Genomic DNA, 21,882 nt, shown 5'->3' with positions numbered 1-21,882 from the left:
CGAAAAATCAAGAGAAAAACTTGAAAGAGATGGCAAATGTGGTCATAATATCTGAAGACTGGCAATAGAAAACGAATTTTATATGGCGACATTCGGGACCGCACCGAAATGGTCATAAAACGCGGTTGGTCCTACAGTATAATGTGTGGTTTATTATATTAACCGGATTCTAGGCCTACTACTGACGGTCTTTGTGAAATCAGCGCGACGGACATCACCTAATTGTCTTGCTTTCTCAATCCAAATATAATGCATGTAATGTCATCAACAATTTTATTTTGGGCAAAAAGTAACGCTTTACCGGACGCTTATCCTAACGCAGGAATAATGCAAGCCAAAGATTAAGAATTGTAACTACGCAATTTTGGTGATTTGTATATTTTTGTTATAGGCCTGTTGGATACTTTTACCAAAATTAACTCAAGCTCTCAACACTATATCCTAAAATGCAAGAGAAAGTTGAAAGTCGGGCCGAGCTTTTCTGGTCGGGTTCGGGTTTAGGCTTTCTAGGAGGCGTCAAACACCAAAAAATGCATTAAAATCTTTCTTTGTTTTATTATACAGTGAATTTACTAAAAGACTGATTACTCAAAAATCCTCCTTGAGGCTCTCTGAAATTTTGCATGTCAATTTAGTATGCTTTGAACTACCATTCCATAAAATTCCATGAAAAAACCATGATTCAAACTTTTTTAAAAGAGGCCCAAAAAACACTAGAATGTTTGGTCTAAAAATTTTTTTTAGCTACTTTCATGTTACTTTTAGCCGAATTCTGCACGCGACCTGGGACATTGAAGCACGCCAACTGATGGGGCAATTCCTATAGGCTAGAAAACAACACCAACCATGCCGCCTTCTGATTGGTCTAAACATGTTTTTTTAAAGCCCTACGTAGGACGTCCGAAATCATAGAGATCTTAGTTTTAAGTCTTTGACGGCTCCTTAAGTTTTAAAAAAGTTAGGACTGAATTTATATATAAGCTTACTCACACTCTGCCATATTTACGTCGTAGTTTTACTTTCTTTACAGTGCATGAGCGCAAAGTGCTACAAACCTTCTCCAGAGAGTAAAGCGCTACACAGAAAACAATAACCTCGAAAAATAACTTAGATTCATTCAATAAATCTAACTATCGGGCCTAATTTAGACTTTAAATAAATTTGCGCGTTCGGGTTAAAAGTGTAAGGCCCGTTTACAACTCTGATGCTAGACATTGGAATCATTGAAACATTTTAACATTTGCTGCTGCCTCGTGTGTGGTTGGGTCATGTAATTGTGGGTACAGTATATCTATACGCGTTTTCGCTTTTCGTCTTGCGAAAATATTATTACGGAATAAATAGCCATTACTGGACGACAGTGCCGTTGTGGGTCGCTATTGCTTCAACTTGCTCATGGCAGACAAGCGCGCTGTGCTGATAAATGCGCAAAAAAATCGTATAACCTGTCTGATAGCCACTAACGAAGGTACAGTATTCTTTGTTCGGACGCCGCGAAACAGGGAGACAGGAAATGTTACGGCTAGTCTGATTTCGCGCTCTTGGCAGGGCAGGTAATAGAGGAGTGTGACGTAATGTCTAGTCTCATTTACACGAACAACGATAAAACTTAAGATACGCAGTTAGTGTAAAATTGATCAACAATAGTTAGACTATAGCCTGGATTCGGTCAGATGAAGTCAAAAGGCTGTGTTCGTGCAGGGGTTGTTAAAGAACTTAATTGCTCGGATTTTGGTACTTTTACAGCTCTCTTTGCTTTTGGATACAACCTAAAAAGCATTGACTTAAAGGTAATAAGCCACGAGGGCCTTAAACAGTTTAGTTTTACTCTTTTTTCTGTTGTTACGGGGAGAGAGAGTTTTGTGAAGTTCAATGAAGTTAGCAACCTACTTCTAAGGTGTGACGTTACAGAGCGAGGCGTGTTATTTTTCGAAGTGCCTTAAAAGGAACATAACAATTGATGTAATTTCGACGTTGTTATTTGCGCAGGGCGGCGTGCTGGTCCGCTACCCGTGATAATTAAGTAGGCTTTTACTTTGCTGCACGATACTTTGTCAAAAACAACATAGCAAATTATAAGCTTTTCCTCTTTTTGGAATTCTGGTTGTAATGCACTTGCATTTCACATTTTAAATCCTTGCAAATTTCAAAAAGCGGAACCAGCATGGGAAGAAGTCATTATCTAACCGTAATGCTTGTGGTAACAACTTGGATTTTGTTGACAAGTCTCTCCGAAAGAAAGGCGGTTGCTCAAAGACGAATCGGTTCGCGGATGTGTCCAAGTGGATGTTTATGCTTCATTACAACTGTACGATGTATGCATCTTGGACTGGATCATATTCCTCGGGTTCCACCTGAAACAAGGATATTGTAAGTAACGTGTTTTTTGTGTTTTTGACTACTGTTATTTTAATGGTATTAACTTAGGCCATTGGCACAAATTGTCATCTCGTTAGAAATGTTCCATTTCCCGTTCTGATTCCAAAGCCACACTGCAATTGCCCAACGCAGGACTCAAGCGTTCTACACCTAAGTGGATTAAAATCAACCCTAGCTAAGTCAATATCTTTCACGCTTCGTTGGTCCTTGTTTCTTGCTGTAGTAGCTCACGTCTGCCACTTTCATCTCCTTTTAATTTCAACACAACTACAGTACTGTTATCTTTCACATCTGCTGTAGCTAAGTATGAATTATACTAGGTCTATTCACTTTACGTTTTTGTAATCGACTGTTTATGGTGTGCTTTATACAATGTGTACTTGTGTTGTGTGTGACTAACGCAATCCACTTTTGCGATTGGTAACGTGATATAAACTACGTCGAAATTCATGCCTCTTAAAAGGGGGCGTTCTGCAGAGGCACGAACTGTTTAAACCTGTCTATGCCAACATATAAATATTTATTTTTTCCATAAAACGGTCAAAATGTAGGTTCAGTAAATATACCAGTCGTAACTTTCATTATCTTATCGTGTCAAATAATAACGAAGACGAGCCACTAAAACGCTTCCTTACGAATAGACATAAACAAGTTCTGCTAACGCCAAAGATATTGCTGGCAAACAAATAAGCCACTTACGAAGCTGAAAATTGACCCGAGTTTGCAGGCGGAAATAAATGTAATAGAGGTGCAGTTTGGTTATTGTAATTTTTATAACCCCTGAAAGGGAGAACACTGACGATGTGGAATGATAATAGGGACGCTTACTTTACGCAACTTTTGGCCATTAATCTGTTACGGTATCACGTAAACGTATTTGTAAATACAATTAAGCTAAACCTTTAGCAATAACACTTTTATGCTCACAGGGCAATCTGAACACGTTATTTACATTCACCGTTTTTGACGGAAATAACTTTTAATTAAAAGGCTTCTGTTTGTGCACATTTCCTTGTTGGTGCATACACGGTCGATGTAATACAAGGAATTTCTCGATTTGTTTTTGACAGCGTTTAGCCCTGTTGCATCTTGGTATCTGGTTGAAGTTAGCACCGATCTATGTACCGACTTTTTATCGTAAGATGTAACCACATATACAGTGAGCTATTGCCATAAACATAAAGTGTACTTATTTATATAATTGCTTGGTGAAGATGTAACAACTGCAAATGTTGTAACGATCCAAATATTTAGAACACTGAAAACCAATTCACTTGGTTTTCTATTATTTTAGACTTTAAGTATGCACCGAAAATTAGGTGTACGCCTTTTATGATTATGGTGCTCTTTGTTGCTATTAAAATAATGTCGAGTCGTTTAAAAATTCAAATCCACTATTTTTTTCTTCAACCAGCATTGTTTAGAGTTTAGATAATTAATTTTTGCAAAACATAAATTAATAATTATTTATCTAAAACATATAATAGGCCTATCCACATGTTTTCTACACTTGTACTGCTGAAGACCTATTTGTGTTTGGTCAAGCGTGATCTCTTGTACCCATCTTAGAAACTTGTCCGCCAGTCAACCCTGGTTGACTTACGCATATGTTTAAGGTTGTTTAACTGTGGCTTGTTATCTAAATAAGCAATTTGTAACCATCACTTTCCGAGATATGCCCTTGGCTAAGATTCATCCATATAATACTTGATGATGACCCATAAAGTGAAAAGAAAAGATACACTTTGATTAAGATAATGCACCACCTATACAAACGTGAAGGAAACCGAAGATAAGGTGTCAGCGGCGCGGTATGTTAATTGTACAAGTAGACTTCTGGTCTCTTTGCACGCGTATTAGCAATTGAATGAAACCCTTCCCTATAGCTTAGTGAGGAATGATTAACAGGTCAAGTGAAACACATCAACATTCGCACATATAAGTGATTGTTATACCTTGTTGTCATGGTTATTTATTTAAAAGAAAAAAATGAATGGAAATGGAAATTTTTTCAATTTTTCATCAATGATAATCTGGTGTTACAGAAATTTTTCATCTTCAAAAAATGGACTTGTTGCTTGATATAACAACTTGTTTGCTCACACAAAAACACAGTTTTCTGAAAATATTAGTAACACGAGAAAAACAGGATTCCGGGCTTTGTATGACTACAAAGTCTTGTCGTTGCGGTTATTTTACACAGCGATTCTAAACCTCAAATGGTTGGGCAACTCTAGAGCAAAAAATTTAATGAAGCTTTTACCTTTGAAACATTTTGCACTATCTATGGGAAAGTGTGAAACAAACCAAGGCTCAGTGTTACGTTGCAGAGCGGTATACAGCATAAAGGCGCAAATCTCAATTGGGACATGATGCCGCTCCTAACCAGCAGAAAACCATCACCAACTACTGTACAGTATAACTTTCTTGCTTTGAATTAATATTTTCTTTGAGCTATCATGAAAGCAAAGCCGGGTTCCGGTATACGAGATAATTATAACGGCAGCGCATTGCTTTAGGTCTGCTGGCCTTTGCATTCCTTTTTCAGGTAAATTTTTGAACCGTTTTGCCGCCCCAATTTCCTGCTTGTTTTTACGAGTATTGGACTGTGATACGGGTTACCGATAGTACGATGGAAATCAGAAATTTCATGTCGTTATAGGAAACTTTGACACTTTCTTATTAATCTGTAATTTCTTTTGTCTTCTGTAAGTTTGTGAATAAGTATATTAAATTAAACGTTTTTTTACGAAGTTACGTATCGCTCACATCAGAGCTTCTTGGTTTATCAAGTTGCGCTAGGGAGCGCCGAGTTTGGTATTCTGTTAACTTATGAAAATTACAGAAATGAAGATATCGTAAAACGAAAGGAGGGTTTGAACAAAACCAAACATTTTGTATTATGTTGCATTCATAGCCACATGAGAACACAAATGAGATTTTACAGGTATAGATTCATACTGTAAACAGCAGGCTACCAGGTTCCATCTTTTTATTGCATATACGATAAAGAAATCCTGAACTCTTTGTATTCATTTTACTGAACAGAAATTGTTCATGTAACCTAATTTGTTATCACTTGCCTGATGACAGACATGGTTACAAGCAACTTGTGCTACTTTTCCCTTCACATTTCTATGTTTGGTGAGCTACTGAGCTTTCAGTCGTTTCACGGCTTGCTAAGCGTCGCGAAAAAAAACACATCAAGATACTACTGATTATACAGTATCTTTGATAAAATCAGTGGTTAGGCGACTTGTTAACAGAAAGCAATCCCTAAAGAAATCTGTTGAAAGTTGAAAGCTTAGAAGTTAACCTCGATTTTGCAGGGATTTAAGATTCAATCGGATTCGCAACATCCCTTCCTCCACTTTTCAGGGAATGTGGAATCTCAACACGTTGTAAGTATGGGCAACGCCTTTGGGTTTTCGGTTTGCACTAACAACATTTACTCTCATGATCTTCCGCATGTATCACTGAAAAATCGTTTTGGTTTTTTTACTTTTCTTTTAGATCAGCGTAATTTTGCATGATTAGCAATTTTTGTAGTGGGAAAAGAGTTGTTAGGTACTTGAAATTAATTGGAATATTATGTGCAGGAAATTCTTACATTTGCTATTTTTTTAATCACCTTTCACTAGTTCACAACATTTGTATAGCATGTTAACACGCACCTCGGGATCTAACACATATATCGGGAATTTTTGTACCGTATAGCCTACGCTCAACAATTGGAGCGCTTTTTTGATTTTTACACTGTTAAATACAAAAACATACAGCGGTTTATACTTCAAACAGAGGTCGAAAAACATGCTTCTTAGAAAATTTTGAAGAGATAAAAATTCGACATTTTTTGTCAATGTTAAATGTAAGACACGTGATCGATAAGGACATGAAATGGCCAAGAACTTTATCAAAATCAACGTCTACTGCCAATGTGGAAAGAATTTTTAAACAAACATTAGTAGGTTACAGCAGCGAGTTCATTTGTATGCCGTTTTATATATCATCACTTTTATGAAAAGTTCTTAGTATAGTTTTCGAACGGGTGATTTGTTTGCTGCAAGCTTGAAATTACTTACGGTGATAAGTTAGGAGTATCGCCATTGTATCTCGGCCAAGTTAAATGTTAGCTACAGTTGACACGAGGCACACAGTTAATTACGCATGACCGTATCCAGTACCTAATTGCTTTTGTTATCTACTCCGATCCAAATAAATCAACCTCATTAAAGTATTGGTTACATTTGCTGACAAGAAACGCGAATGAAATTGATTATCATGGAAGGAATCATTTACTTGGCATAAGTCATCCTATACTCTGTCGAAGACCTTGTTTAATTTGTCTGTGAAAACTGAGTTGTGTCTCTTTGATCTTGAAGCCGTAAAATCCATTTCTCATTTGATGTGCAGTAGAATAGCAGTCTTAATTGGATTTATCTTCTGATCGGTATTGCACAAATCGACTTTTTATCAGTCATATTGCGCTTAAAATAAAAAACCTGGAAATTTTATGGAATCAAACGCCCCCATAGAAATGTCTGTCTATCAAATCTCCATGATATATACAGGAAATTAAGAAATTTTGCTATAATCAATAGAGATAAAGCTTTCGCATGCATTGATTTGCTATCTTCAAATCAACGTTCCAGACGCTATCATAGGTTAACTTTACATTTTATTACCAAGCTGGTGCCACATAAAGCTTTGCGCTGATTGGTGTTCATCGAATCTTTGAGCTGCATGACTGACATTTGACAGGTAGTGCTAAAATGATCCTGTTCAGAGGCAGGTTGCATTTGATGTTTCAGTCATTGCACTTTGAACTTGATTTACCCGATTGTGTAAATGTGTCTGCTGACAACATACTCGACTGTCATCAGGTTTTGCTGGGAATATGTAAGGCTGTTTGCATGTATCTTTAAATCGGCAACTTGATAGTATCCACACAAGTGCACTAATCCTGTAATTCACACTGCAAGCAATTTTCCTTTTGCTAACGAGTATAGGCTACCACATTTCGTGTGAAAAGTTTATTTGTAACCACTAACACCGCAGTGTCTCTTTTAACATGTCTGCACTCAAAAACGTTTTTACGGCTGACGTCACAAACTGCCGATTTGTTTGCTTTGTCAAAGAGTATGAAAATTAAACATATTTTTCACAAAACTCTACACCGAGGAATTCGTGCTATAAGACATAAGGATAAGCTGTTACTGGGACAATGCTCTTAACGTGATATAGCATGGCGATGTAAATAACTGACAGATATTAACTTGACCACAAAATACATATAAATGTTTTACGAGTATTTTATAGCGCTTTACCGAAAGAATAATGCAAGAGTCAGAGGCTGCTGAAAACGTGTGTTTGTTGTTACAGAATAAATGATTAACAAACGTTTTTATTTTTGCGATTGCAGATTGTTAAACAATAACCACATCAGAGCGATTTCCGAAGACGCTTTCCATGGTTTAACTTCACTGAAATATCTGTAAGTATTTCTTTCTACTAAAGCAAGATAATTGATTGATATGTTTTCATTAGGAATTTTGAGGCGAGGAAAATTTTTCTGGGTTGGGCTGCTACAAAAGTACTACCAAAAACACTTTTTAATCGAATCTGATATTGAAACTTGATCAAAACCAAGCAGCATGAAATTAATAAAAGCGAGGTTGTCACCTTTAGTAGGTATTAATGCAGATAGCCTACACTTATACATCAGTCTTTTTTCCAAACGTCAGACGTAAATATGAAATTTGGGGTTTTTGAGCGTTATATTTTTAGCCTTCATGTTGCTTTTACAAAAAAGCATGTTTTTTCTCATCTTTAAAGTTTTAACTGAAAGTTAATCAAAATTGTATGATGTTTCGCTTGGCAGATAAGTAGTGGCTACAGCACAGTGGTCATTATGTTTCATTAATGCTTGTATTGTATACAGTATAGTGTTTATATTTATTTTCTAACACGCCCATTTTCTAACAATTGTATGACGACCGCTGTATCAGCAGAAAGTGGTCCGTGTTTGATAATTGCTGTATTTGTATTTGTCATGAATGCCAAAACTTAACATCTGCATCCTAAGTATTTTACGAGCTCGTTTTGCCAAAATTGCTGACGGAAAGTTTCAAAAATCTTTTTCCGTGCTCCAATGAGCGGTTTGTTTGTGAAGTAAGGCGTCACGAAAGGCCGTGTTGAAAAACACAGGTTAAATAGTAAGATTCCACTGTTGACCCGATGTCAAAACATGTTTGTTATGGAGTAATCCGCTTACTGTATTTTTTGGTATTTATCTTTCTATTTTTCACCAAACAAAAGTGATTAATTCCCAACGTGAATGTGAAGCAGTATTCTTACGTAATACTCCCTGAATCAGAAGATGCGGTCCGAAGTATTACAATATTTAACTTGCGCTCCTATAAACTTGAAAACGACCGGTGATGTACCTGTTTGTCATCATTACGATTGGAGAAATCATCGCACAATTAATCAACTCGAAAGAAACAACTTAGATAAAATTTTCCCCGTGTCACCTGAGTTCGATTTCTATTGATCTAACGATGTCACAGCAAAAGGGAATCGCTACAAACACTTTAATACAATTCGCGGAGTGTCTTGAAAAATAGATGGCATAAATGGAAAGGCTGATACAATAGCTTTGTTTTGCTTAGCTTTACGGAGCGAAAGCACTTACAAATGGTAGCACAAAGTACTCACATGCCCTTTTATAATTGAGTGTGCTTTATACCTCGCTGTTTTTTTTTGGTTGCCTCCAAAACAAACAGTTTTTTATTTACTTCTTACATCATACCTCGCTTATCTGATGTTTTTTGTTTTAGATATTTGTACAAAAATAAAATACAGACCATTCACAAGAGAGCATTTAATGGACTCATCTCACTCGAGCAGCTGTAGGTTAAAAGTTTTCATGTTGTCTTTTGGTTGTCACCAACATCTGTCGTTACGTTTATATTCAAAGGTCTTATCACGTAATGTACAGTACAGTATAGTGTATATTCGCCACAGTACTACTAGTTACTCCATATCATTGTCACCAATGTTTTACAATTATCTTGATTATGATTTGTTTTTCAGATATCTTCACGACAACGAGATACGGACGCTTTCAGCCAATACGTTTACGAATCTGCCGAAACTTGAACGATTGTAAGTGAACTTTTTAAGACATTCAGAAGCACCATTTTTGTTATTTATCAACAATTAGGAAATAGTTGTGTGAAAATGTTGCGAAGTGTTTTCTGTTTTTTTCCGAACGTAAGATGCCAGTCCACGCACTAGCAACAGTTTACATCAAAATATTAGTTATTATAAGGAAACTTGAAACATTGCGTATAGCGGATGTAGTGTTAGAACACATTTGACAACTTAACCGTTTTACAACTTACTAAAGTTTGATTCAAATATTACCAGAATCGTACATGTAAAAATCTGAACATCTAGCCTATAATGCGATTTGTCCTCAAGGATTGTGTGTGAGATGCGCATGGTTGTTTAGGTCTGTGATGGTAAGCGCTTTGATCTTTACCGATTTATATATCGCCTGTATCTATGTCAAGTGCTAATTATGTCAATCAATTGGTAAGCAAACGTTTTTTTATTGAATTATTGTAACTTGGCAATAACAACTGTTTTTGTGAAATGGTTTTCGAGGAAAAGGTGCATCGATTCACATGACACTAATGCTTAAAGGCCCGCGATACATGTTTATAGTCACAACATGTTTAGAAGCACAGGTATTTATGACGAGTAATATTGCTGCTGTCATAAATAAAATTATACAACAAACTTATGCAATTAGTTGCTTTATAGACTTAACAACTATCGTATTGAATTACTGCTTTAACGCTTAAAAGACAATTGAACCCATTTACCCATTTAAAGGGTATTTGTGAGGTTAAATAGTTAACCTAAAGATTCATGTTAGCGACTAATTTGGAAAGTAAAGTGGTGCAATAGATTACGTTTACCTTGTCATATCAATTAATGTTATGTATACTGTATAACAGTGTATGTATATAAATGTGTGCGTATTTATTAATATTATGTATTGTTTAAGCAATGTTGTACAAGCATACTTGTTTAGCCTATACCCTTTTTACGATGGTATATGTAGCTTTTTAAGTGGGCGTTGCCCGGAATAAAATTGTTTCTGTTATTTTATATGCCCGCTCATGTCCTGGTAATTTCATGATGATTGATTGTTTAACTTGACACAACGTAAAAGAAGGCTTTATTGTTTTCAAAAGCAATGTAAAATTAGCTGCAGGAATTCGTTTTCTTTTCTATTGTATTGTTAAATTTTTTACAGTATTTGATATTTTCTCAGATTTCTTCACAATAATATGCTAGCAACTCTTCCGAATGGTCTATTTTCAACATTAACCTCCCTGAAGCGTCTGTAAGTAATTGTTATCTGTTGTCACGTATCCTAACTTAGACGTGTCATGCTAAATTAAACCAGCAAATCTTTTGAAATTTTTGTCTCTGCATGGTAAATGCTATCCAAACAAAAAACAACCGAACCGATTTGGCAAAAGTTTAATAATATTAGAATAATAATAAATTTTGCACGGAAGTTATGTGCACTATTCTTTTAGAGATCTATTATTATCTTACAGACGTTTGGACAGCAATAAACTTCAATGTGACTGTCACCTTATCTGGTTGTCTAAGTTGCTCAAAACACTGAATGGCCGCATCCAGGCAGCAGCCACCTGCTATAATCCAAAGTCTTTGTCTGGGCGTTCTCTTGCAAGCGTTTCGACCAGTGAACTGACCTGTGTTGGAGGAGTAGTTGTCGGTGAGCAAAAGATCTACATGACAACGCCTGCAGTTAGGCTAATTTTTATGCAACATATGTGGTTTAAAATAGGTACACCCTACATCGCAACCAACCCAGAAGATTTGCAAATACTGCAAGGGCACTCGGCACGTCTGGTTTGCCGAGCTAGGGGGTCACCGAGCCCTGAAATAACCTGGGAGAAAAACGGGTTAGTGTTCGGATGCTTTATACTTTTGTACTTGCACAAATGAAAAAATTATTCCAATTTAACTTGTATTTTTTAAAAAACGTATTCGCTGGATGTTTTGTGGTTTTCATAATGACATTATTTCAACATAAAGGCGAGTAATTCGTGACGATGGACGAGTACGAATTATGAACGATGGTACCTTATTCATCCAGACAACACGTCAATCGGATCGAGGTAACTATATCTAATTACCTCAATTAACTGTAATCTATTGACGTAAAATCTGTGACAAAATCGGCGCCAAAAAGATACAGCGTTAAGATTTTCACTACAATTTGCTTAATGACTGGTTTTACCGATAAGCGAAGTGATTGTCGTTTACAAATTAATATTTTTGTGGCAGGATCGTACAAGTGCATAGCAGAGAATAGCGAAGGAGCGGTGGAAAGCGACTTAGCGCGTCTTGATTTTACTGGTTCAAATGGTGCCCCTGTCTTCCTGGTCTCTCCGCAAAGCGCGACGGTAAGGCTAACAAGCAACCTTTGTGCTTTCTTGTATGGTGTCTGTTTCTGCACGTATCGTGCCTCTGCATTCCACATATTTAATTGGTTGTGTGTTACAGCTGATGGTTGGCGAGCAGGTGACGTTTAACTGCAGGGCATCCGGAAGCCCAACACCGGTCACGAGATGGTATCGGAATCAGAAAAGGCTTCCCGTTGGTCCTAATTATATTGTAATGGAAGGTAGAAAACTGATGAATAATCACCAAAATTGTAAACGTTTCATGACTAACCGCTAGAGCTGAGAAACCATACAGTATAGTTATTTGTTGATAAATTGTTGATGAACTGTGAGTGACATTATGCAAATAGTAAGTATGAGTAACATTATAGGTACTCTTCACATAAGATCCACGTCTTTGGAAGACAACGGCACCTTTACCTGTGTTGCTGCAAACAGTGAAGGGAGTGTGAACAGTTCAGCAAATCTATTAGTCAGAAGTAAATGGATTTTTAAATTGATGAATATCTTTGAATATATAAAAGAATGTTGTATATTTCATACTTAACACCAGTGAAGGTGATATATATAAATAACTACACACCATAAGTTTTATAAACTAGTAACATTTCTAGGTAAAATTTAAAGTTAATGCAACAACTAAACTTATGTCACCTTTCGATTTTTTATCTTGATATAATCGTATGCTTTGTATATGCTGTTATTGGTGTGTAAATGGTACGGAAAAGAAGTAATCGCTCAAATGTGTAATGCTAGTTAAAAGCTGATCCCAAGTTTGTAAAAATGTACTCCATGTCAAAATCAATGCCCAGTCTTCTTTTGTTTACGTTTTTTTTGAAATCACTAGCTTTATTCTTTGCATTTTAGGTCCACCTAGATTAACAATAACCCCCAACGATCAAAGCATAGTTCAAGGACGAAGTGTAACGCTCGATTGCCATGGGGAAGGTATCCCTACCCCTGCCATAACATGGTTTCATGATGGAGAGCCACTTGGGCGTGATCAGAGATATTTCGTCACATCATCCGGTATGTATATGCGTATCCGTTGCAATGTTTGTACTAGTTAAAATCATAAGCAAATGGTTAACCAATGCAATTTTCAAATTTACTTCAATGAATTATACTTAAACAAATCCGTTTAAAACGCATTATACTGGGAAAAATAAGGGTAAAAATACCATTTTTGATACAAGTTGCTTGCTTCGGGTGTTTCGCATATAGTTGTATAAGCGATAACAATCATGTACAACTAAACACTCATATTATGCATCGTTTTGCTGCCAATTCTTGATAAACAAATGCATTAATAAATCTTTTATCAGGCAGCTTTACGCAGTATTATTTTCAAATTAGTATACGAGTATAGACGATAAAATATATGAGCAATTCTTGTTTAATTTTAAGGTGCTCTGTTGATTCGAGTGGTGAATACTGAAGATGAAGGTAGATACAGGTGCAGGGCCCAAAGTGTTGCCGGAGCTTCGATAGCCGATGCTACATTGCGTGTGATAAGTAAGTCTATGAATCTGTCAATTAATCTAAGTTTATTTGTACTTGCTGAAGCCTGCGCTATGCCAATAGTTGCGAGAAACAGCTATCTTAGGTTTGTGTTATTCAAACTTCATTGTGACACTTCGCAGTTCCGCCTCATTTTATTGTAAGACCACGAAACCAACGCGTTGTACAAGGATTAACCGTGGATTTTCAGTGTCAGGTTGCAGGGCGTCCCCAACCTCATATCGTTTGGACTGTTAATGGTAAGTCAAACAACGACCATGTCTCTTGCGGCTTCTAATCTTTTTCTTTTAACGCACATGAGAAAAATTACGTTTTTTCCCAGTGTTTGTGTTATACATCAAGTCATATTTAGCTTTAAGTTTTCAATGTCTGTTTCAGATAGAGCCTTACCTGATGATCCACGATACACTCTGCTACCGTCTGGCACACTCAGGTTACTTCGCGCACAGCCAAGCGATGCTGGCCAGTACAGATGCGAAGGCGCCAATTCCGCTGGTGTTCAACATGCTCAGGTTTCGCTGACTGTCATGCCGCCGACTCCTTTAACGTTTGTAAGGTAAATTTTAAATCTTTTCGATAGCACATTGCGTTGCAAATAAACCACAATGGTGATACGAGTTTTAAAGTTTATTCAATAACAAAGGTTGTTCTTATGTTTTATCATGATGTGTTAGAACTCCCACAGACCAAGTAGTGGAGTCTGGATCAAGTCCACATATTACTTGTCAAATTACCGGTAACAGAGAAGACCACCAACAGACTGAAATTTTTTGGAGCAAAGACGGTGTTCGGCTCGTTCCATCAGGTTGGAACTGATATAGTATTTTAATAAAACCTTTACATTTCAAGCTTATCTACTAAATGTCATCAAGTTACTGAGACTGAATAAATATTGCTTTAGCTGGACGGTATTTCGTCACTCCAGCGCCATTTAGCACTCTTACTATAACGAACGTTGGGAGAGATGACAGTGGTAGATACGAGTGTACAGCTAGAAGTGGAAATGAAATCATTACCTCATGTGAGTGCCGATTAGTAATATTTCGATTTGTTCTTACGGTATTGCAAAAAAACACTTGTTTCCACTTAAGTATTGCACTCCAGCATAACCAATAAAATAGAAGTGAGTTGGAATAGGGCATAGTTTATAATGTGCATGGGGTATTAGCACTGTCTAAAGCAGTTACTTGTAATATGTACTATGCAAAATGTGGTCAGCTATGACACTCTTGGTGAGATTAAGAAACTCAATTGGTGAAATCATCGAAAGGTTGTCTAAACTCCTTCCTCCAAACTGCCTACGTCACGGATGTACCAGAGAACTTATTGGTAGGATTTTTGGCAAATTATATTTACGACAATACTATACCTATCAAATTAGTGTGGAAATGTTTTTCTTTTTACTGTCAGTCACAACTAGTTCTTTTCAACTTACCAAACATAAAACACTTTACTAGAAGAGGAAAATAACGATCATGAAACTGTGCATCCCGATTTAAACGCATTATTGGAAGAACATTTTCTTAATCGCAGGTCCAAGAGACAAAGTGGTAAGTATCTCGTGTAATATTATAACGACCAAACCATCATTTGAAATGTTCGATAATTAATGAATGTTTTTGAATTGGTTTAGGTTCACCAAACCTCATAACCGTAACAGACGTGCAAGACGCTGTGCACACAGCCACCTTCGAAGTAGATCGTGGAATAAACGGGTCCATTCAAGATTTCAATGACCGGTGATTTTTGCTATAATTTATAAACCATCTCTAATGGGTACTACGACACCTTATCGAAAGACACTTTATCGAAAGACACTTTATCGAACGACACCTGATCGAAACGACAGCTGATCGAAAGACACTTTATCGAACGACAGTTAATCGAGCCGACAGTTGATCGAACGACACTTTATCGAAACGACAGCTGATCGAACGACACTTTATCGAACCGACAGTTAATCAAAACGACAGTTGATCGAACGACACTTTATCGAACCGACAGTTCAAGCAAGATTTTTGCGTGTTTCTCAAACATTGAAACAATGAGCCATTGTGATGTGCGGTCTTTGTAATGGTGTGCATTAATGAATTGTGATGTATATATCATAAAGTTGACGATTTATATTTTATATCTATATTTTATATTTGTATCATAAAGTGTTCGATTTCGCATGGCGGCCGGCCCGCCCACATATTAATAAGATATCACAAGAATACGCACGAGAATTACTAAGTACGAGAGTAACCTAGAAACCTATGCGTCGTAGACTGATGAGATTATTACAGGTTAGTAGAAACATCATCTGGCTTCCTGTATACATCATAATTGTAAAACTAAAGAAAGTGAATTTAGTGTAAATTAGGTATTTCTAAAAGTGACACATTTTTATAAATTCTTCTTGTTACGCCGCGCCCCCGCTGTGAAAAGAGAACGAAAAAGAATAGTTAGTCAAGTTATTGGTGCGTAAATGAGTAATACGTTTCAATGCGGAGAGAGAGCAAAATTATATAAATATCACAATATCTCAAAAATTACAAAATCCAACTTTATCAAACAAACATGGACAGATAGCTGAACATCACAATGACCCATTGTTTCAATGTTTGAGAAACACGCAAAAATCTTGCTTGAACTGTCGGTTCGATAAAGTGTCGTTCGATCAACTGTCGTTTTGATTAACTGTCGGTTCGATAAAGTGTCGTTTGGTCAACTTTCGGTTCGATAAAGTGTCGTTCGATCAACTGTCGTTTCGATCAGGTGTCGTTTCGATCAGGTGTCGTTCGATTAAGTGTCTTTCGATAAAGTGTCGTTCGATTAAGTGTCGTTCGATAAAGTGTCTTTCGATAAGGTGTCGCGTCACGCTCTAATGACCGTTTCTTGTAAGGTTTGTAATGTCGCCAAACAAACTTGCGTAGAAATTTTCTGACGATCCATTTGCGGTTGCAGAAGAAGTACGCCTACGCCCGGGGACTTTTTTCGGTCAATGAGATTTCCGTCTTCCGCTGAAACTGTAGACATGACTCGAGCGGCCGAAATCTTTGAGGTTTCATTGCGGATGATTGAGTGCTGCGTGCGCCAAGGAATGAAGATAAAAAGATTTGCGATACGCGCAAGTGGTAATTGAAGGTCTCGGGGTTATTATTTGGCAACTTTAATTACGACATGTCGTAAATCGGAACATACAGTGTGGCAATCATTATATCATAGGTTTAGGAATGAATTTAGTTTGGAATTTCGAGAAACATTAGTTGCGGTTTAATATCTATTTATCAATTTAGAACGTGAATCCATCGACGACTTGGAAGTTGCTAGTGTAATAGGACCAGAGATGGTGGAGTTAGTTGCAAACTTGTCAGGATGTTCTTCTCATCGTCCAGTACCGGATTGCTCTGAAAAAATCTGCTTTCATAGAAAGTATGTAGCAAAGGCGATATGCTGTACGATTGTACGTAACAAAAACAACTATCTATCTTTATATAATCCTTGTTTTGTTCGACTAAGAAATACAGAACAGCCACATGAGCCAGTTGATAGGGATGTGCTTAAAGTTTTAACAATAACGTTGGTTTTGTAGATACCGTTCGTTTGACGGAACATGCAATAATTTGCAACATCCCATGTGGGGCGCATCACTTACACCACTACACCGACTTCTTCAACCTATTTATGAAAACGGATTTAACTCACCTATTGGATGGAACCCAGACAAAAGGCAATTAATCGAAAGACACTCCTACCTAACAAATCTTACGATTGCGTTTGTTTGCAGGTACAACAACCAATCATTACCATCCCCTCGGACTGTTTCGGTGTCTGTGTTGGAATCCGCTGGCTCGCGACCGCCCAGACAAGATAATGAATTTACGCACATGGTCATGCAATGGGGGCAGTTCCTTGATCATGATTTGGACTTTGCTCCCTTGGCTCCAAGCGTAAGGAGGTTTTCGGATGGGCAGACCTGTAAGGATTCTTGTGATCATGCCGCTCCCTGCTTTCCGGTGAATGGTGAGTCTTAATTTTGACAATTTCTGATATTGTATAATTTTGATATTGTATTTTGATGTATTTGATGTATTTGGTGTATTTAGTAGCAATAATGTTTTTTCATTGTAGAAAATTTAAATACTGCTCCATTCTGTTTTGTTTAAAAAGTGAACATAGTCATTTTTTCAACAATCTTGCGTTATTGCAGTTGATTCAAATGATCCTCGTCACGGTCGATTCCACCATCACACTCCATCGAGGAGAAGAATTCATCATCATCATGCTCCTGCTTCCGGATGCATGGAGTTCACAAGATCAAGTGCAGTTTGTGGCTCAGGAATCACTTCTGTGTTTTCCAGCTCTATTTCTAGGAGAGAACAACTAAATCAGGTAAATTATCTAAAAACAATTAAGTAACTAAAGCAGTTAATAAAAATATTGTTTTTTGGTAATTCTTTGTTAATCAACTTATGATTCTACTTGTCACATTTACCAGGCTCTGTTTTTAGATTACTTCATACTTGGATGCCTCTAACGTATATAGCAGTAGCGAAAAGGACGCACGTAACCTAAGAGATCTATCCAATGACCTGGGACTCCTCAAAACGGGCGATTCTCTGGAAATCGGCCAGCTGCCTTTGCTTCCATACAACGTATACTCCGACTTGGATAGTAAGTGTACACTTTATCATAACCAAACGTTTTGAGTGGTTCAAGTTATTTTTGTATTCATCTTCTTCGCGATAAATGCATTGTACCGGATCCTTGCGCTTTGTAGGCACCGAACAAATAAGACAAGTGGCCCCCATCGAGTGTCGTCGAGGCGACGGTGAAACGCCTCAACAACGAGGTGTACCTTGCTTCCTGGCCGGAGATCTTCGTGCCAATGAGCAGGTGAGGCCGGCAGAAATCTGCGTTAATGTTATTAACTCCCTAAAAATGTAACTTTAGTTTTTAGCTTCTAAAGCCTATATTCTGTACAGTTGATATTTACCGGTTGCATTTAATATTTTAGATTTCCCTTACGACAATGCACACGTTATGGTTGCGCGAGCACAACAGAATTGCTCGTCGCTTAAAAGAAGCCAATGCACACTGGGATGGTGATACCATCTTTCACGAAGCTAGGAAACTGGTGGGGTCGCAGATGCAACATATCACATATACGGTAACACATTCTTTTAAATTTGTCCATTCCGTGTGAGTGTGACCATGTCCCTATAGTACAAATAACTCCTACACCTTGAAAAAATCCCAGCGTTGTTAAAACAAACAACATCCTGGTAACCACGATCTAACAACATTCTTTTGATATTGAAATGAAATTTCTATGATTGGTGTGAGATTTAGGCAATAATATGGGTATTGGGTAAAGTCGAAATGGATACGGTAATTTTGTCCATATACGGTTATTCGAACCTGACGTTGAAATTATTCCGGCATGTATATTAAGGTTAGCAACAATTCAATCACAAGTGTACAAGTGAACTGTCCTATAGGATGAGCTCGATTATTCATCGCAATAAGAACTGCAAAAACCTCTACTTTTACAGCACTGGCTCCCTAAGCTGCTTGGACCATTTATGAGCAGAGTAGGCAATTATCGCGGTTACGACCCCAACCTCCCATCTTCCATCGTGAATGTGTTTTCCACTGCAGCTTACCGATTCGGGCACACCATGATCAATCCGATTATGTACAGGTTCGACCATTGGCCATTCATACGTTTTTTACCCTAAGCATACTGTAAAGTATGTACACTAAGTATTTACACTAAGTACACTTTACCAATATTTTAATATGAAGAATAAAATTTCTCGAAGATATTCCAGTTAGAGTTGATCAGGTTTTTGTCTAGTCAACAACGTATTTCATTTGTGACTATTTTGATTCCAGATTAAATGAGACCTGGCATGAGTCAGAGCAAGGACATTTGATGCTACATCAGGCTTTCTTTGCTCCTTTCAGAATTGTTTATGAAGGCGGTATTGATCCTCTTATTCGAGGTTTAATCGCAAAACCGATGAAGGTGCTTTTTACAGTTATTACCATTTCCAAATCATCAGGGCATCAAGATTTAGAATTTAGAAACTATGAATCATATGAAATGTTACTATTCGATACAATACAAACTGCACAAATAATAAAAACTGTAATGTAACACATATCAATTTAGGCTCGTGACAGCAGCTCCAACATGAACGATGAACTGATCGAGAGACTTTTTTCGATGGCTGAAGAAGTTGCATTAGATCTTGGTGCTTTGAACATCCAGAGAGGTCGTGATCATGCTTTGCCTTTCTATAACGACTGGAGGCATTATTGCAATTTATCACGGGCAGAAACGTTCGATGATCTTGCCCGTGAGATGGTGAACCCGCAGGCAAGTTTTTTTTTGTGCAAATTGCCAGTTTTGGGCATATTTCTTTTCTATCGTGGAACTTAGCTCAATACGAGTCACCCCGGGCCAGTTTTGCATTGGTATGTTTATTGTTCCACCAGCCATGTATAATGCTTTTTTAGCTAATGACCTGGTATGAGATTTCTAGTGAGCATAAACAAATGCTAAAGAAAAATTTGGATTGTTTTGAATTGAATAATTTTGTAGGTTCGTGAGAAACTTCGAGAAATTTACAAGACACCGAAAAATATTGATCCCTTTGTTGGAATGATTGTCGAAGACATTATGCCGGGTTCAAGAGTTGGCCCTACCTTGGCTTGTTTGCTGACTGAACAGTTTAAACGGACTAGAGATGGCGACCGCCTATGGTTCGAAGTTTAAATTGATCTGACGTGACATTTTTGTTATGAATTAACTTCGTCATTTCGTACACGTTCCATTCACGAACTTTGTTTTTGTCGGTGTAGGTACGAAAACCCTGGCGTCTTTAGTCCAGCTCAGCTGACTGCCATCAAACAGACGTCATTAGCACGGATTATCTGCGATAACACGGACAGTATCAGGACAGTACCACGTGATGTATTCCTAAATCAGCCCACGTCAGACTTCGTTGCATGTAACGAAATTCCTTCAATTGACTTAAGCGCTTGGACGGATTGTTGCCAAGACTGCGGCGATTCAGGCTCGTTTGAAACACTTTCAGGTATCAAAAATAAATTGATTAGATCGGTTGTAACAAACTTCAAGAAACGTTAGTAACAAGAATAAATATCAATCATTTTATTATAAGGTCAAACATAGTGGTTTAAAGTAATCGGCTTGTTTGAGTCATTTTGCTTATTGTTTTATCAATCAATCGCAGTCAATCTCATAATTTTTGTCTATTTAATTGGTGCAGGACATGTGCGTAATCAAGCAAGAGCGAAGAGAAGTACAAAACTGGAAAGTGATGTAAGCCACCGACATCATCATCATCATCGCCATCATCAGAAAGAGCAGATAAACGACGTGGACGCATTGCAAACAAACCAGTTGACCGATACGAAATCCAAAATGAACCAAAATGTTGAATCCGATGTTCATAGACAGAAAGATGTTGAAGCGCTCAGCTCCACGATTGGTCAGTTACTGGAGGTTGTAGACTCCTTGCAAAGTCGTGTCAACAAACTTCAAAATGAAGTGTCTCGTTTGGAGGAGGAAAAAGTACAGGATTAATACCGATATTGGCATATTGCCATACACCAAAACTTTTTGCGATGCTTCTGAAGCATCTGTGAAGTCGCTGGCTGCCTTCAAGTCACACGTTGGGTAAAAACAAAAAAAACGGTCGTTTATTGGGTTCGACACTTTGGACTCTTTTCTTGCTATAAAGCAAGTAGTGTTTTGAAATTTAATATAGACATATAGACGGTGAAATAATTTACTTTGTAGGTAACGTTATTTTTAACACTACTGTAAGTTGAATTATTTTTTCCACTCTTTGTAGGTCAGTGAAGCACAACCATTTTGTTGCGTTTAAGATATTGCTTATTTGCGTTTTTACTCGCATTTTGTTAGCAACTGTGGTGTCAAACCACAACTAGCGCAATGTAGTAATATTTTTATATCTTGTTTTTACTTTTATATCTGCGTGTATGTGTGCGAAATGTAGTTCCCCTTGTATCATCGACAAACGCTTGCTCCACATATATGTACAACACTGCGCATTTACTACAGTCAAGTGATAACGAGCCGTTTTCTTAGTGTTATTTTCCAGTGCATCCTTCCTGATGTACCTTGTTTACCTTTTAGATCGTTTTTCACCAAATAACGTTTTTCATGAGTGCTTTTTGTAAAAGGCCTTTTCATAATTTTTGTTATGTATAACAAGTAAATAGCGTTCATGCTTACGAGTAGTGACTGAGCCAGATTTCAGTCACGAATTAAGAGCTAACAACGTTAGGTTATAGCCACTTGTCTAGCAGGCATATTCAAAAAGACAGTGCAACGTTTAGGTTTGACAAATATAATGAATTCGGTTTCCTGCAGGTTTGAACGTGCGAGCAGACAGGGCAGAGACTGCCTTTAAAACTTAAAAGA

At 37.4% G+C, this 21,882-nt stretch overlaps 1 protein-coding gene across 2 annotated transcripts; it reads left to right on the top strand.

Annotated features, from left to right (window-relative positions):
- Positions 1 to 1,967: 1,967 nt before the first annotated feature.
- On the top strand, positions 1,968 to 21,692 carry LOC143449526 (peroxidasin-like). 2 transcript variants are annotated; one of them, XM_076949762.1, is made up of 35 exons: positions 1,968 to 2,370; positions 5,709 to 5,780; positions 7,802 to 7,873; positions 9,219 to 9,290; positions 9,475 to 9,546; positions 10,727 to 10,798; positions 11,019 to 11,200; positions 11,273 to 11,390; positions 11,524 to 11,606; positions 11,776 to 11,894; positions 11,995 to 12,115; positions 12,266 to 12,373; positions 12,762 to 12,923; positions 13,302 to 13,409; positions 13,538 to 13,654; positions 13,794 to 13,971; positions 14,090 to 14,220; positions 14,317 to 14,436; positions 14,634 to 14,744; positions 14,873 to 14,965; positions 15,049 to 15,154; positions 16,365 to 16,534; positions 16,697 to 16,832; positions 16,993 to 17,130; positions 17,188 to 17,423; positions 17,611 to 17,792; positions 17,912 to 18,074; positions 18,181 to 18,296; positions 18,418 to 18,570; positions 18,956 to 19,104; positions 19,299 to 19,431; positions 19,579 to 19,785; positions 20,011 to 20,171; positions 20,271 to 20,506; positions 20,702 to 21,692. In XM_076949762.1, exons 1-35 carry the CDS (start codon positions 2,165 to 2,167, stop codon positions 21,016 to 21,018), a joined length of 4,920 nt encoding a protein of 1,639 aa, XP_076805877.1. In that variant the 5' UTR covers positions 1,968 to 2,164; the 3' UTR covers positions 21,019 to 21,692. The 2 variants fall into 2 exon arrangements, with proteins under 2 accessions (XP_076805877.1, XP_076805878.1); XM_076949763.1 differs by lacking the exon at positions 5,709 to 5,780.
- The last annotated feature ends 190 nt before the right edge of the window (positions 21,693 to 21,882 follow it).

Source organism: Clavelina lepadiformis, chromosome 3, assembly GCF_947623445.1.
Source record: "Clavelina lepadiformis chromosome 3, kaClaLepa1.1, whole genome shotgun sequence".
Classification (NCBI taxonomy): Eukaryota; Metazoa; Chordata; class Ascidiacea; order Aplousobranchia; family Clavelinidae; genus Clavelina; species Clavelina lepadiformis.
This window is presented reverse-complemented; position numbering and strand designations above follow the sequence as displayed.